Source organism: Neolamprologus brichardi, chromosome 20 (assembly GCF_056152115.1).
Source record: "Neolamprologus brichardi isolate AB-2024 chromosome 20, ASM5615211v1, whole genome shotgun sequence".
Taxonomy (NCBI): Eukaryota; Metazoa; Chordata; class Actinopteri; order Cichliformes; family Cichlidae; genus Neolamprologus; species Neolamprologus brichardi.
In genome coordinates, this window is record NC_142123.1 from 31,119,872 (window position 1) to 31,135,283 (window position 15,412).

At 41.5% G+C, this 15,412-nt stretch overlaps 1 protein-coding gene across 1 annotated transcript; it reads left to right on the forward strand.

Annotated features, from left to right (window-relative positions):
* Positions 1-9,437: 9,437 nt before the first annotated feature.
* Positions 9,438-15,009, forward strand: LOC148097034 (uncharacterized). The gene is made up of 7 exons (XM_087833653.1): positions 9,438-9,471; positions 10,241-10,591; positions 10,819-10,965; positions 11,631-11,732; positions 13,673-13,710; positions 13,793-13,864; positions 14,908-15,009. Exons 1-7 carry the CDS (start codon positions 9,438-9,440, stop codon positions 15,007-15,009), a joined length of 846 nt encoding a protein of 281 aa, XP_087689779.1.
* The last annotated feature ends 403 nt before the right edge of the window (positions 15,010-15,412 follow it).

Genomic DNA, 15,412 nt, shown 5'->3' on the forward strand with positions numbered 1-15,412 from the left:
GTATGTAGATTTACATGTGATGAAGATCCATTAATGAGTGAACTACACAAGAATGACACATTACGAGCTGTGGAAGAATCACTCTGATCTTTTAGTGACGTAAAACAGGAAAACTGTAGAAATAAATGAGTAATAAGTTTCCACCACAGCAGGTCAGCAGCTGAGAGAGAACAAGGCTGACTTCCTCAGAGCAGCACTGCATGAGATCTGTGATGACAGATATAGACTGTGATTAGCACATTTCTACCTTCTGCAACACAACTTGTTACTCTGTATGTGCACAACTTTGCTGCTAAATGAACAGACCTGTAGGCCACATGTTTACACTGTGAGTAAAAGAAATCTTCTCTGTTAAACTCCTGCAGATGTGCTGATTTATGTGGGTCTGATTCTGCTCGTTATGATCGTCGTCTTATCAGCAGCTCTGCTGATTTTCTACATGAAGAGAAGGAGCACTAAACCCAGAGGTGAGGCTAGGAAAACAGAAAAGGCTAAACATGCTCAGCTCAGAATGTCTCCGTTTGCATGAATTAAGTCAAGTGTGACGTTTCTGTCACGCTGTTGAAAAAAATGTTTATTTATGACTCACAACAGAAACTGACTGATATGATTTTGATTCTTTATCAGCCATGTGCCTCATTTAACTGTAGTTCATATGTAGTTCCTCAAATTGTTCCTGTGTTTAGTTCCTCAGGTTCTTCTTCCTGTTATGAGCCTTAAAGACAGACGTTTATTTTCTGACCTGCATGTTTTTCAGGACCTCCTGTGGAAACAGAGTATGCTGACACGCAGGTGGGTTTTAGGACCTGTGACACACATCAGCTTCATTATTGTTTGCTTTGTATCTGTCAGTTGGTTTGTTCTCCTGCTGCAGGCCGACAGGTTGTATGAAGATATTAGAAAGTGTGACATAGCGAGCAGGTCACCTCCTGTAGAAGTGTCTTCAGTTTATGCCACCGCCAAAGACCCCCGTTCAGATGGAGTTGAAAATATAGAGCTCTACAGCCTCGTCACCTCTCCTCAGAACAACGTGAGTAAAACTGTGTTGTGATTCTAAGCTGAGGTCATAAACCAGGCAACTGTTTGTGTAGTGAAGTAATTCATCTGTTCTCAAACACAAATGTTCCACTGAAGACTGAAAAAATAAAAGTTCTTCCTCTTTGTTTGGAGCAGATAAAATCTTTTAAATTGAGAAAAAGATTGAAAAGAATCCTTTCTATACTGAAATTTGTATTTTTGAATAAATATCAGCTGCATACTCAGTGGGATTTAAAAAAAAAAACACCTTTCTGGTGAAAAACAAATATATCAAAAGTTAAGGTTAATTAATCTGTATTTAACTCAACTGTAAAACACTGTCCAGTAAAGAAAAAAAAAGCAGTCTAGTAAATCCTTCGTTTGTGAACTTTGTCATGTTCAGATTTTGTTACAAAGGTATTTTGAAAGGTGACTTCAGAGGCTTTATGATGATTATGACAAAAATGTATTCTTGATTTTTGTTTTCAGATGTGGGTTTTTCAATTTAAATATTCAACATTATTTCATTTTAACAGTCTTATTTCTAATGTTTGATCTCACCTCTTTATCTCTTTAAGGCAGATAACCTCTGCTACGCTGAAGTGCATTTTCCCCACATTCCTGCCACCAGCAGCGCCCCCTGTGGTGAAGCAACTGATGTTGTCTACTCAATGCCTCAGGTGGACCTGAGTACTGCCATCCTCACCAAAGATGCTTCACCTCCTGTGTACTCTACTATTTCCTCACAATGAATATATTAGTACTTTTTTTAAACCTGTCCAGCAGCTGTAACAAGCGTAATGGTCTGAATGCTTTGTTGTGCCAAACATATTTACTTTCCCACGATTGGCACTGTAGACTCTCTGTAGGCTCCTCTTTTTATGTTTTTGTTTTATCTATTTATTTAATTTTATTATTCATATTATTCTTTGTGTGGATATTATGTTGGAGCGGACAGGGTGTGAAGGTTGGATTGGCAAAAGATAGGTGAAGAAATTTAGAGGAATAGAAGAAGAAAATGAGAGAAAAACATAGTAAATGGCCCCCAAAGCACTTTACACAACCAGTCATCCACACACTGGTGATGGCAGCCACCCTGGGGCGCACTGACAGAGGTGAGGCTGCCGGACACTGGCGCCACCGGGCCCTCTGACCACCACCAGTAGGCAACGGGTGAAGTGTCTTGCCCAAGGACACAACGACTGAGACTGTCCAAGCCAGGGCTCGAACCGGCAACCTTCCGATTACAAGGCGAACTCCCAACTCTTGAGCCACGATCGCCCCATGAGGGTGGGGGAAATTTTGAGGATGAAACAAACAGACATGCTGGGTCTCCAACTGCTACAGCTGTGACAAAGTATACAAACAATAGGCAACACCTGAAAGACAAAGCACATCGTGTGTGTGTGAGAGAGAGAGAGAACCAGAGAGAGAGAAGATGGGAGTGTTTATGATTGTTTGTCATGAAACGTACTTAAAAATACTTGAAAAATGAAGGTGAAGGCCAGGGAAAGACCCAAGAGACCCCAGCTATCTATAGCTCCCAAGAGATCTGAAGATCTGAATCCCGACACCATGCTATCCTGGCCGAGGGACAGAGGCCCCGTACGGAGTTCCCATAGCCAGCAGGCAACTGACCCCGGTGGCCACCCCAGCACAAGTCAAAGGCGAGACTCAATAACTGCCCAACACCCAGCGGAGCCCCCACCGCATGACGAAGAGGCCCAAGCTAGCCCCGGACACACACAGCCATCCCCACACTCTGAAGTGTGGATGGACAGCTGCCTTCCCATAGCCAGCAGTGATCCCGGGACGCAGTCAACCAGTCCCCCCATCACCAGCCAGCCTCGGCATCAGGCAGGGTGTAGAAAATTACATGAGTACTTAAGCTATGGGTGAAACCTCAACTATCTCAGCGGGCAACAGCTCAGTATAAATGATACTAAAGTTAGTTTATCTTTATTTACTTTTTTACTTTTGACATATTTATAGCTTAACTGCACAGTTATATAGCCTCAGGTTAAAGTTCATTACAGCTGCTTATAATTTAGCTCAACAGATACAAAAAATGTTGCTATTATGATTTTGTAGGATAGATTCAGTGAAACCAGGAAACAGACTGCTATCTTTTAAGGACATGTGATATAAGGAAGACAAAAAGTGAAGAGATGCAGTAATCTACTCATTTTTAATGAAAATAAACATGAACATTGGCAGTTTTAACAGTGTATGGTTTTTATTTTCTTTTATAAAATATAAATATACAAATATAAAAATACACACATTTCCTTAACTTCTGCAGTGGAAGTATTTCGACTCAGCTTCTTCTAACAAAGGATACTGAAAAAGAAAGCAACTGGATTTCTTTTGAAGCTCAGCAATGTTTTGAAGATGCTTCATTCAGGAGGCTTCTTCAGTTCTAAAAACCAAGAATTGGAGAATCCCAGGTGTTTGAATCCTGGTGGTCACTGGCCCACTATTGATCATGTGCCTCATCAGATGAGCCAAGATGTGGAAAAAACATTTAGGGTGAAGACACTGTGATATATCATATGACCCACTGAGGTCACCTGAAGCAAGGCGTCTCAAAACTGCTTATTAGGTGATGTCATCAATCACCCTCTCTGTTCAATGATGGCCATTCACATGGCTAGCAGGCAGGACCAGCCGAGGCAGGATCAGACGTAGCAGGACCAGACAGCGCACTAACCTCTGGCGGAGACGCAACTGGACTAGATGGCGGCGTGGCGGTTGCAAGTGGTTCAGCTGGTGGTGGCATGGAAGCTGTGGATGGTTGAGCTGGTGGTTGAGCTAGCAGTTGAGTAGGCAGTGACATGGACGCCATGCGTGGTGGAGGCACAGGTGATGGCGTGACAGCCGCAGACAGTTGTGCTGGCAGCTAGATGGACTCTCCTGAGCCACCAGCGAGAATATGCAGCAGCATGGAAGCCATGGACAACCGGGCGAACTCTCTAGATGGACTCTCCAGAGCTTCCAGCAGAGAAAGACGGTGGCGTGGAAACCGCAGACTGCTGGATGGACTCCTCAGAGCCCCCAGCAGAAACAGAGGGTGGCGTGGAAGCCGTGGACGGCTGGAGCGGCTCTCCTGAGCCCCCAGCGGGAACAGAAACTGAACCAGATGGTGCGAAAACCTTTGGTGGAACAGAAACATGGCAGCTCAGTGGAGCTCTCAGGAGAAACAGTCTTTCAAGCTTCAGAGAAGGAGTTCACTCTGTAATAAATGTCCCAGGCTCAGAAAGAGCATGGAGGGAACAGTTCTTAAAATCGTCTGTGAAGGTTCTCAGTCATCCAGGTCATCGTAGTCAAAGGAGCTTGCAAAGAAAAGCGTCTGGACTTCTTTAAGTTGCTTGAAGACGTTTCACCTCTCATCCGAGAAGCTTCTTCAGTTCTAAGGTCAAATGGTGGAGAGTCCCAGATATAAACCTAGTGGGAGTTTCCCCCCACGGAGGGACAAAAGGACCCCCTGATGATCCTCTAATCGCCTGAGCCAAGGTGTGAAACTGGGTGTGGGTCCCAATCAGCCAGAGTTTCGGGTGAGTTCTTAAAATCCATTAATTCGGAGCAGATTTCCTCGGAATGAACAGTCACTGAGTTGACAGACTCAGGGCTGACTAGAGAAACAGAGGGGGGAAATCTACTTATTCACAGGATTAATATGCAAGTCCTCGAAATGGACAGTGCCCATGGTAATAATCTTTGGCTCAGAAGAAGCACAAGAAAAACGGGCTTTGTTGCTCCCCACACAAAACATTGTCCCAGAGCAAACGGTCAATTTTTTAGTAGGTGACTAGAAAATATCTGTTACTCACCACAGCCGGTTGTTCCGACGTCCTGGAATCCGGCTGTGGTGAGGAGCATCGCAGCATGGATGCCACTTTGAAGAAGGAGCAGGGATGATGGAGGAGACCGGTGATGGTGGAGGGCTAGAGACCTTCTCCTCATCCCCAACCACATCGCTGCTTTTAAACGTTTCTAGCAGTCGTTCACAAAGTTCTATTATCTCCACCTTCAGCTGGTGCTGGCTCTTCCTCCTCCTCTTCCTCCTCTTCCCCACACACGCAAAGTCTCACAGATGATGTGCAGCAGTGGGTCCCTCAGTCTGCCCTCACTCTGGACACTTGCAGTTCTCACACATGGAAATCAAATGTGTGATAACCTGCAGGATTCAAACACAAGTTTAACTTATAAATACATGTTTATACTTTTATTTAACAATCAGAGAGAAAGAAAAAGAGAGAGAGTGCAGGACAGACAAAAAGGTGACGTCTCAGATGGCCTCAGGTGTGCAATTTATGGTTTTCAGGGTTTTTATCTTCAACTCGGTTTCCATGGGTCTTTTCCTGTGTTGTAGTTGTGTATCTTATTTTGAAATAAATATTTATGCATTACCATAGTGACCAGGGAGCATTAAGGGGAAGAGAGGAGGATGCTACTCTCAATGTTATTGGTGCATTTCAGGCGGACGCTGCGAATAAAGTTACACAATTACACTGTGAATTTGCGTTTATTATTATACTTACAAAATACCAGATTTCTCTTGGTCGTATCATTTTATTTTGTTGTTTGTTTGTTGCAGTTTGTTCATGTAAATAGGGAGTCCTCTTTCAACACAAAGGTTAATTATGGAGTTCCACAGGGTGCAGCCCTAAAACAAATATGGTGTCTAGCTAGTCCTTCAATGCACACATTCAACAAATATGTAAGACTGCTCTCTCTCATTTTCGCAATGTCTCCAAAATTAGAAGCATCCTGTTTCACAGTAATGTTGAAATATGTGTTCATGCATGTTGTAATAAAGTAAAGTCTGGCTGTGACACCAAAACGCAAAATGCAAAACAACTGCGGCTCAGTAGGAAGTGTTTCTGCAACCTCCTACCATCCGAGGCTAGAAACGAAAAATACAAACCTGCAGTATTTTCGATCTTCCAAAGGTGTCCTGACACAAGACTTCACAGCAGTGTCAAACATTCTGTTGGAGACCTCAGTCTGGTTAACTATCTGTCCCATTATGATACAATGAAAAAAAACAGAGTGAAATGTGGTGCAAAGCAGATTTTTTTCTCAGGAACTTTGATCTTAACAACGCAGAAAAAGAAATGAGGAACTCACAGTGAGTTCCTTCTTTTAGCATCTAACTTTATACTCAAGTCCAGTCTGGTCTGCTTTTTTTTTTTTTTTTGTAGTTTTGCTGCTTCTTTCAGTTAATGCAGCCCATGAACATGCAGCATGTCCTTTGCTCCACTCATGTATTGAGTCATGTGCTTGTTCATCTTGGCCCCTATAAGGCCCGACAGGAGCTTCCACATTGTGCTGAGGAAGGTTGTTGGTTGGTAGTTGAATGGGATCCATCCGTTCTAGAGTCCTGGGATCAGGACTGTCTGGCCGTCTCTTAGCCATTCTGGGTTCATCTCATCCATTAGCAGCTTGTTCATTTGTACAGCTAGCTTCTTTAGCTTGGTGTGAAACATGCCAGGACCTTGTGCTTCAATTTTTCATGTTCGATTGACTCACAAACACCGTGAGCAAGAGGAACATGATCTGACTGACAAGGGCAAATTTTACTACAGTATGTTTGACTTCCTGTTTGTTCAGGTCGCAGCTGGTCTTATCAGATAGTATAAGGCAGGCAACTAAAACCAATTTCGTGTGAACAACAACAGCAATAGTGTTAGTGGCAGGACATCAGTCCACAGAGTGAAAGCAGAGTGACATTCGTACTTCACAATCACAATTTTCTCATAGAGCCCTTCTTAAAATGATGCAAAAAATACTGTGATGCATCAGTCTGTGTGTGAAAGGATGTGAATTGCTCCACATAGGTGTTTATTGTAATACTATACATATTATTACAGTATAATAATACTGTATTAAAACTAAAAGTATTTCACTAATGTTGTATTGGAGAGACTTTCAACATTTTGAATTTGACAGTTTGTAGTTTTGATGTTTGATGTCTAATAATGACCAACATAAAGTGATAAAATGTGTTCAACCACAGTGAGGAAATATTGAAATAAAACATTTTAATAATGAGTAAATGAGGCTTGATTTCGACCACATTGTGGCCTTCATTAAAAGTAAACATGATTTTTTAAAAATGCTTCCAGGACAGATGCCCCTATACTTACCTCTAAGCTCATTAAAACTTTAGTGTATGATAATTACTGATATGCAGATAATAGAGTTGGATGTCTCGAGACCGGTTACGTGGTCTTGGTCTTGTCTTGGTCTTGACGGACTTTGGTCTTGGTCTTGTCTTGGTCTTGACAGACTTTGGTCTTGGTCTCGACGGACTTTGGTCTTGGTCTTGTCTTGGTCTCGACGGACTTTGGTCTTGGTCTTGTCTTGGTCTCGCTGTCTCGGTCTTGCTGTCTCAGATCCACATAGTGGTCGGGAGATTTGGAGTCAACAGTATTCGTGACACACAACGTAACGTTCGATAATGTGTCATGCGCAAACGCATCAGCTCTAAGAGCCGTGCTCAGAGAGTGCTTTGTAGTGAATCAGAGGAGTCGACTCCCATTGAGCGAGAGCCGGCTCCTCGCTTAATTTCCTTTCGCTGCTCAGCTCTCACACCGTGGCTCAGCTATGCTCCAATCCCTCCATATTGTGGCCAATCACATGCAAGGATATAGGATATATCATTATGTGAAAAACAGAGAGGGTGAGAGACGCAACAGTCAAGTGGAGCGTGCGTCTGTCCTCTCAGTAAGTGAGTGAGACAGTAGACAGCGGTGAGGAGGGCTGTGCGAAAGCAAAAACACATAAATATGCCTGACACCCGTAAACGAAGCAGCATCTGGCTGCAGTTTAAAGACTTTTTTGTCTCGTCTCGACTTTGTCTTGGTCTGGACTCGGTCTGTCTTGGTCTTGGTCTTGTCTTGGTCTTGGTTTAGGAGGTCTTGACTACAAGTCTAGCAGATAACATGTCCAACTGATGTGTTTGTATCTCAGGAATTTTACTGAATCTTTCGATCTTTTAGCTGCTTCCTTTAGGAGTCACCAGTGCAAATCATCTGCCTCCTTCTCACCTTATCTCTAGCATCCTCCTCTCTCACACCCAAACTCTACATGTCTTTGTTCACTACATCCATGAATCTTCTCTGTGGTCTTCTCCCTTTCCTCCTGCCTTATGGCTCTTTGGTCTAGTATATTCACTAGTACCCTTACTTCATTATTTTTAGTCCTCGCAAGTTTTCCACCATCTATCCTCCTCTGTCTCGCTCTCTGTTTTCTTTTCCATCTCTATCCACAATCACTCTAACCTGCTGAAAATTCTTTCCAGCACATGACTATCAATACACCATAGAAACACAAGAGCACAAGCAACAGGGGCGGGTAAAGGGTAAGAGAGAGCCGGTGTAGACAGCACATCCGGTCCTGCAGCATGTCTGCGCTGGTCCAGTCGACCGCCATCTTCCCCGGGTTTTTACTTTAGTGCGAACAACTCAAAGCTGCTCTAACAGTCCGACACTGGTCTCTCAATCTCCCGTTGGAGAGCCGTGAGCTTCTCCATGATGTTATCAAACTTACGCTCCGTGATGTGTTCCTTCTTATGCTCAAAGAGCCGATTCTGAGAACTCACAACCGCAGTGAGCTTCTCCAAGATGTGATCAAGTTTTGCTCAGAGGTCTTATTCTGAGTGTTCACAGCAGCCGTAAGCTTCTCCAAGATCTTATGCGTGCTGCGCTCAGTGAGCCCATTTAGAGAATTCACCCCCATCGATTCAATCCCAGCGGGCAGCCTTGTGGGGTTTTGAACAGCTGATTCCGCTTTCTTTAATCTTCGGTAAGTCAGGGCCAAGCCAGCTCCGATCAGCAAGAACCCCGTTATCAGGGTTCCAGATATCTTCAACACTCAGGCTCCCCCGAGCTCAGACTTCTCGTTGAGAAAAGGGTGTCAATTGCATTCAGGGACCAGTTGATCAAGTCCATAATTCCTCTTTAGGTTTTAGAGAACAGACTGTGAGAGAGTGTTCAGGGAAAAGTAAGTAAAAACACAAGACAAGACAAAGACACAAGAGGCTAAGCAGGGAAGATAAGGGATCATGTGATCAACGATGCTCCGTGTCTCTGTCAGCTGTTTTACTGAGCCATGAGCTCCATGAAGAGAGTCCAGTGATTCCACTAGATGGATCCTTCCAGCGTGACCTCCAGGATCCAGACCTGCACACACACTCAGACTGCTGGGATTTAGGATCGCATCACTCACCCTCGAGTGGTGAGAGAGAAGGAGTGTGTGTGTGTGTGTGTGTGTGTGTGTGTGTGTGTGTGTGTGTGTGTGTGTGGGTGTGTGTGTGTGTGTGTGTGTAGGCGTGACCTCTTCATTAAGATAAGTAAGAAGTTCCTGGTTTGAAGTGAAGAAGAAGAGAAGCAGCATTAAACCATCAGAGCTCTGAGATGAAACACACTTTGCTCTGCTTCATCTTCCTCAGTGAGTAAATTCTCTTCTTATTTCTGTCACTTTCTCTGTTCTAACTTTTATTTGTCTCCATTTTACTTTTTAATTTTGCAACTTCCTTCTTCATTTCCTTGTTCTCACTCATAGTTAGTGGTTGTTGTGGTTAAACATGCAGGTTATTAAAAGTATAAGAAAATCTGTGAAATATATCCAGTTTGAAATATATAAATCTGTGTGGAATTTAAATGTTTCCACAAACTTTTTTGTAATTTGCAAATTATTTTTAGTTTCAAACCAGTTTGATCCCCAGAAAATTTCTACTTTTATTGGACACTGAATCTATAATCAAATACTTTTCGTCTACTCTTCTATGAGAGACAAACTTATAATAGTAGAGCTGATGAAACAAACACTCTGTTTTTCATTTCTTCTCTTAATGAGCTGAAGAGCAACAGCACAGTGAGCGGTGACAACGTGAGAACTGGATGTTTAGCAGCACGACTAAAATGTTCATTTCACATACAAATATAGAAATAGCTGCTGCCGATGATGATGATGATGATGATGTCGTCAAAGATACAAAAATGAATTTTGACTTTTATTTATCTTTTTCACAACCTTAAACTCTGAATCTTCCACATCAGATTTGCGTTTGTGTATAAAACAGGAAGTTTGCTGTTTGCAAATAAAAACTGAAAAGTGAAGTTAACTGAACTTCTGTCATCAGTTCAAATTAATAATTATAATTAAAAAACATTTAATCTATAGTAAGATTGTAACTAATGATTGTTCATCCTTTCAGCAGCACTTCAGGATGGAAACACTGGTTTGGTCAAAGCACAAACTCTCACCTACAGAGCAGAGGAAGGAGGAAACATCATAGTTGCATGTAACTTTACTTTCTCTGGAAGCAGGAAACTCTTCTGTAAGGAAAAATGTGAAGATGGAAACATTCTTGTTGAAACATCTGAAGATGCAGCTCGGAACGGCAGATACAGCATTAAATATGTGAAAAAATATTTTATCTCATATCCTACTCTGTATGTGAGCATCACACAGCTGAAACAGTCTGACTCCGGACGGTATAGGTGCTATTTGGACAGATACTTGTGGACAGATGGAAACGATGATTTTGAGCTGATTGTCACAGAAGGTGAGTTTCTGCTAACAGTCGTGTTTGTCTTTGAAGGTGTGACAGAAGCTTCACGTCTCAAAAGCAGCTACTTTTCCTTCAAATCACCTACAGATGTTATATTTATCTGAAACATCAAGTTTCATCAGTTCTGCTGTCAAACAGCCCATAACCACGTCAGTCACATGCAGATATATAAACTGCTTCAAGTGGTCTTATTATGACTCTGATGGTTTCATTGTTCACAGCTTCAACCACTTCAACACCAAACGGGACTCTGAGACCTTTTTCAGCTTCAGTGTTTCTCTCATCAGCCTCCACACCACCAACAACACAGAGTTTAAGCTCAACTTCAGGAAGCTCCACACCTTCATCAGCCTCCTCTGGAAGTTCAGGTACGTTATAGATTTTTATATGTATGTAGATTTACATGTGATGAAGATCCATTAATGAGTGAACTACACAAGAATGACACATTACGAGCTGTGGAAGAATCACTCTGATCTTTTAGTGACGTAAAAGAGAAAAACTGTAGAAATAAATGAGAAATAAGTTTCCACCTCAGCAGCTGAGAGAGAACAAGGCTGACTTCCTCAGAGCAGCACTGCATGACATCTGTGCTAGATGACAGATACAGACTGTGATTAGTCACTGTTTGGTTTCAGAGCTTTTTCACAAGTGTCAGTGTAACAGACACAGACAGAGGAATGCATTGTGGGAGCTGTAGTTGTTACTGTGTGTTTGAAGCAGAATGAGGAGCTGCTCAAGTTTTAGCAGAAAGTACAACAGCAGGAACTTAACACAGAAAACTTGGTGAAAGTATAAATACTTTCTGTGCTTCTGAGTAACTACTTCATTAAATAATTTCATAAATAAAAATTAAAAAAAGACAACAACTCAGGACTCTACAGGAGTAACACGCTGACGACCGCGCACAGCTTTTCCTCTTTATATGCCCCGCCCACAATTATGAGAGGAAACGCCTGCGGTCAGTTGTTCCACCACCACTGCTGTAACAACTGTTTACACTGTGTGAGTAAAATAAATCTTCTCTGTTCAGCTCTTGCAGATGTGCTGCTTTATGTGCGTCTGATTCTGGTCGTTGTCATCAGCATCTTTTTAGCATCTTTGCTGATGAAGAGCAGAGCCATTAAACCCAAAGGTGAGGCTACAGGAAACACATGACAACAGTGTTTTCATCACTTCAGAGCTCATCACACTAATGCACATTCATTTCCTGGAGTCTAATACTCAGTGAACAAGTTTTAATAGTAGGGGAGACCGAGGATAGTTGTAACATTTTTGACATTTCTGTCTGTAAATTGGAGCTCTTTTAAGGTAGTGGATTCAAAATGTAATGCAAAGTATTTACATGTCTCGGCTATTAAATAGTGCAGCTATTTTCTCTGCAGCACAATTACCCATTGCATGGTATGGTCTCAAACACAAAGAGTGAAATGTTTCAATTAGCCCCATAGTCTGGGTTAGTTGTAACATATCCTGGGGTGAAATGTAACACAATGAAATAAGGGTACTGACAAAACATTAACATGTAATCTTTGTTTATTCAACACATGAATGCACTTAGAGCCATTTATGTAGCTGTGTGTGTGTGTGTGTGTGTGTGACAGAATGCAGAAATCTAGCTTTTGAACATATTCCAACCCCCCAAAAAAGACAAATTATGGAATTTTCTGCAACTGAATATTTCATTAATTTTGGTTGGTCTTCCTTGAGTTTGGCCTCATTGGCTCAGTGGGCATTATAACCTACAACTCTTGCACCAATTTTGAACATAACAATGAAGCTGAAAAAATGTAGTTGTTCACCAGCATCGCAATTCCATTACTTTTTATCATGGCTTACCTTGGTGTGGTTTGCAGAGTGCTTCAGAAAGATGAGGAAATCTGTTTCTCACACCCATCCTGATTTATTTCCACTACCAGTACTTCCTACTGGTCCATCTCTTACACAGTGGTCTGCATAATGTATGTGTGGGAACACAAACAGTGGAGGAATTGTGTTGCCAATGGCATTAACTGCATATACAAAGGTGACCAGTGAACCTCTCTCTGCTGATGTTGTTGCCACAACTTGTTTAATTTAAGTTCAAGTAATAGTGTGGTAAGTTGTAACATCTGTATTTTTGTTACAACTAACCCAGACTGTTGCTGTTACAACTGACCCAGACTCCTATAGCCATGAACTAGCTAACATTACAGCCAACAGCTAAAACATTAGCACTAAAGACCTACACAGAATATATCCCCATAGACATACAAATAACATAATTTAAGTTTGATGAGTTTAACTGCAAAGCAGATAATTCTATTAGAAATTAAAATAAAGTAGAAAAACTTACTTTTTGGCATACAAATTACTTTTTTTCGTGTTAAATTGTCTGTGTTTGACCAAATGTGCTGATTTTTCACATGTGATAGCAGAACTGAGTTGGGCATGTACAGGATGAGTCACATCATTTGAAACTTAGCCCTGATTGGAGAAATTGGAAGTGTTACAACTGACCCACGTTACAACTATCCCCGGTCTCCCCTAAACATTTAGGAGTACACATTGTAGGAAATTACTCATCATGTCACAGTGGAAACAGATTTATGTGCTAACAACAGGAGTCAGACGAGAAAAATGCAAAGAAAATGCCTGAAATCAGCTTCTGTCTGCCAACAGATGCAGTTTATTTAGTAGGAAAATATCATTGTCATCATTTTATATACAGAAAAGCCAAACAGAGCCTGGCACAGAGATTCTTCCTCAACAAAATAATCACAGTTTGTACAAAGTTTGTTTAATTCTCCTGTAACAGTCAGCCTGATAAACGTGTGTCCATCGAGGTTATTAGAGTTAACTAAAACTAAACTAAAAGCTTAAAGTAGTGAATTAACTAAAATGATATTTAATAAGATCAAATAAAAATATACAGGAACTGTTCTCAGTTTGCTGTTATTGTGGTTCATATTGGCGGCACATGCATCAGTAACTGATTACTGCCAGTTATCATCGTTGATCCTGAGTTTACTTCCTCAGGTTCTACTTGGTGAACACGTCTTAGAGACTGATGTTTATCTTCTGATGTTTTTTCAGGACCTCCTGTGGAATCTGAGCGTGGTGACATCACACAGGTGAGTTTTAGGAATTGTGAGACACCTGAGCTTCATCACAGCTTGATTTGTATCAAGCAGCTGCTTTGATCTCCTTCTGCAGGACAACCAGTTGTGTGAAGGGATCAGAGAAGAGGACGGACAGAGCAGTTCACCTCCTGCAGGAGTGTGTTCAGTGCAGGGCTGAACTAGGACAAAAAATCGGCCCGGGCATTTTGACTAGAGACCGGCCCACCAAAAATGTGACGTCATTCAGGGGTAAAACCGCAAAGGATTCTGGGAACTTGTGGCAAGCGGTACTAGCGCATGCAGGCTTTCAGTTGAACTCAGTTACACAGCGATAAAAAGAAACACAAAAAATGGCAAGAAACTGTTGTATTATTAACTGCAATAGCCGGTGTTGTGCCAAAAAATGATTGTCTGCCAAAAACTGATTTCCGGTATTTAAATTGCTATAAGTAACTTGTTGGGCTATAATATGTGAAACATATGTCAAATGCGTCACTCATGGATGACATAAAGTCATATTGAGCTACAAACAACATTACTGTAACAAGGTAGAAGCCGCAATCAGTCTTTGGCAGTGACTTTTATATAACCTTTATTTATGCCGTTAAAAAAAAATCTAATTAACATTAAAAATGTCTTTTGTAAGAAGTAGTTGGACAGCAGAAATGGCTCAAATATTACAATAGCTCTGTAAAAATATTTAAAGTGGGGATAAAGGACCGGATTGGTTATAATGTAAGTACAATAACACAGAGTTGTAAAGATACTTGAAAAAACAGATATTTTTTTAATTCTATATGTACCCCCTTGTTAAACGCTGTTCACCGAAGTCTATTTACCAACATAGATATTACACATAAAAAATACACGCAAACATTGGAAATCAGTTTTTGGCACAACACCTGTTGCATGACAGCCACGGGAAGCCGCCGGGTAAAGAGATCGGTTGTTATCGGATTACGTCGTGGAAATTGTTTAAGCCATGTTTCCGAAGTAACAAAGAGCCGATGGATGGCCTATAAGATTGCTAAACAAGGGGAAGGGTGCATCCGACCTCCTCGGCTGTAATTGGTCCAGCCCAGAGTTGATCATGACCAATTGGCCAATCCAACACCTTTCATTTTTATACCCTTCCAAAAATAAAAAAATGTAAAAAAAAATCGATCGGCCCATAAAAACAAAAAATCGCCATCGGGCCCACCGGGCCAGTCCAGCTATGGTTCAGTGTACGCTACACCAAAAGCCTTCAACCAGATGGAGATGAAAACACAGACCTCTGCAGCCTCTCCACCTCTGCTCACAACAAAGTAAAACTGTGGTCTGATTTTAAGCTCTTTGATTTTTATAGCATCTCTTTCTACCAGCTAATATTAATGATGAGGAATGCACAAAGTCAATGTGGACTCTCTGCTCCCAGTTTATTAGGTACAGCTAGTTAAAAACAGTCCAATAATAAAATCTTTAATTTGTTATTAAGTATTATTTTTAGAGATGATGATGATTGTTATTTGTGGTACAGTTGACTTGTTTTGCATTAGTGTTTTGGATATTTTCATTATTTTGTTCATTTCTGCTTCATGCACAGGCTGAGGGTAACTTTATCATTTAAATTAGAGTCTGAAGTTTGATGTCAGGCTAACGATGACATGAATGGATTTGATTACGCTGAAGTGTACTTCCCACATTCCCACCACCAACAGCGCACCCCAGTGGT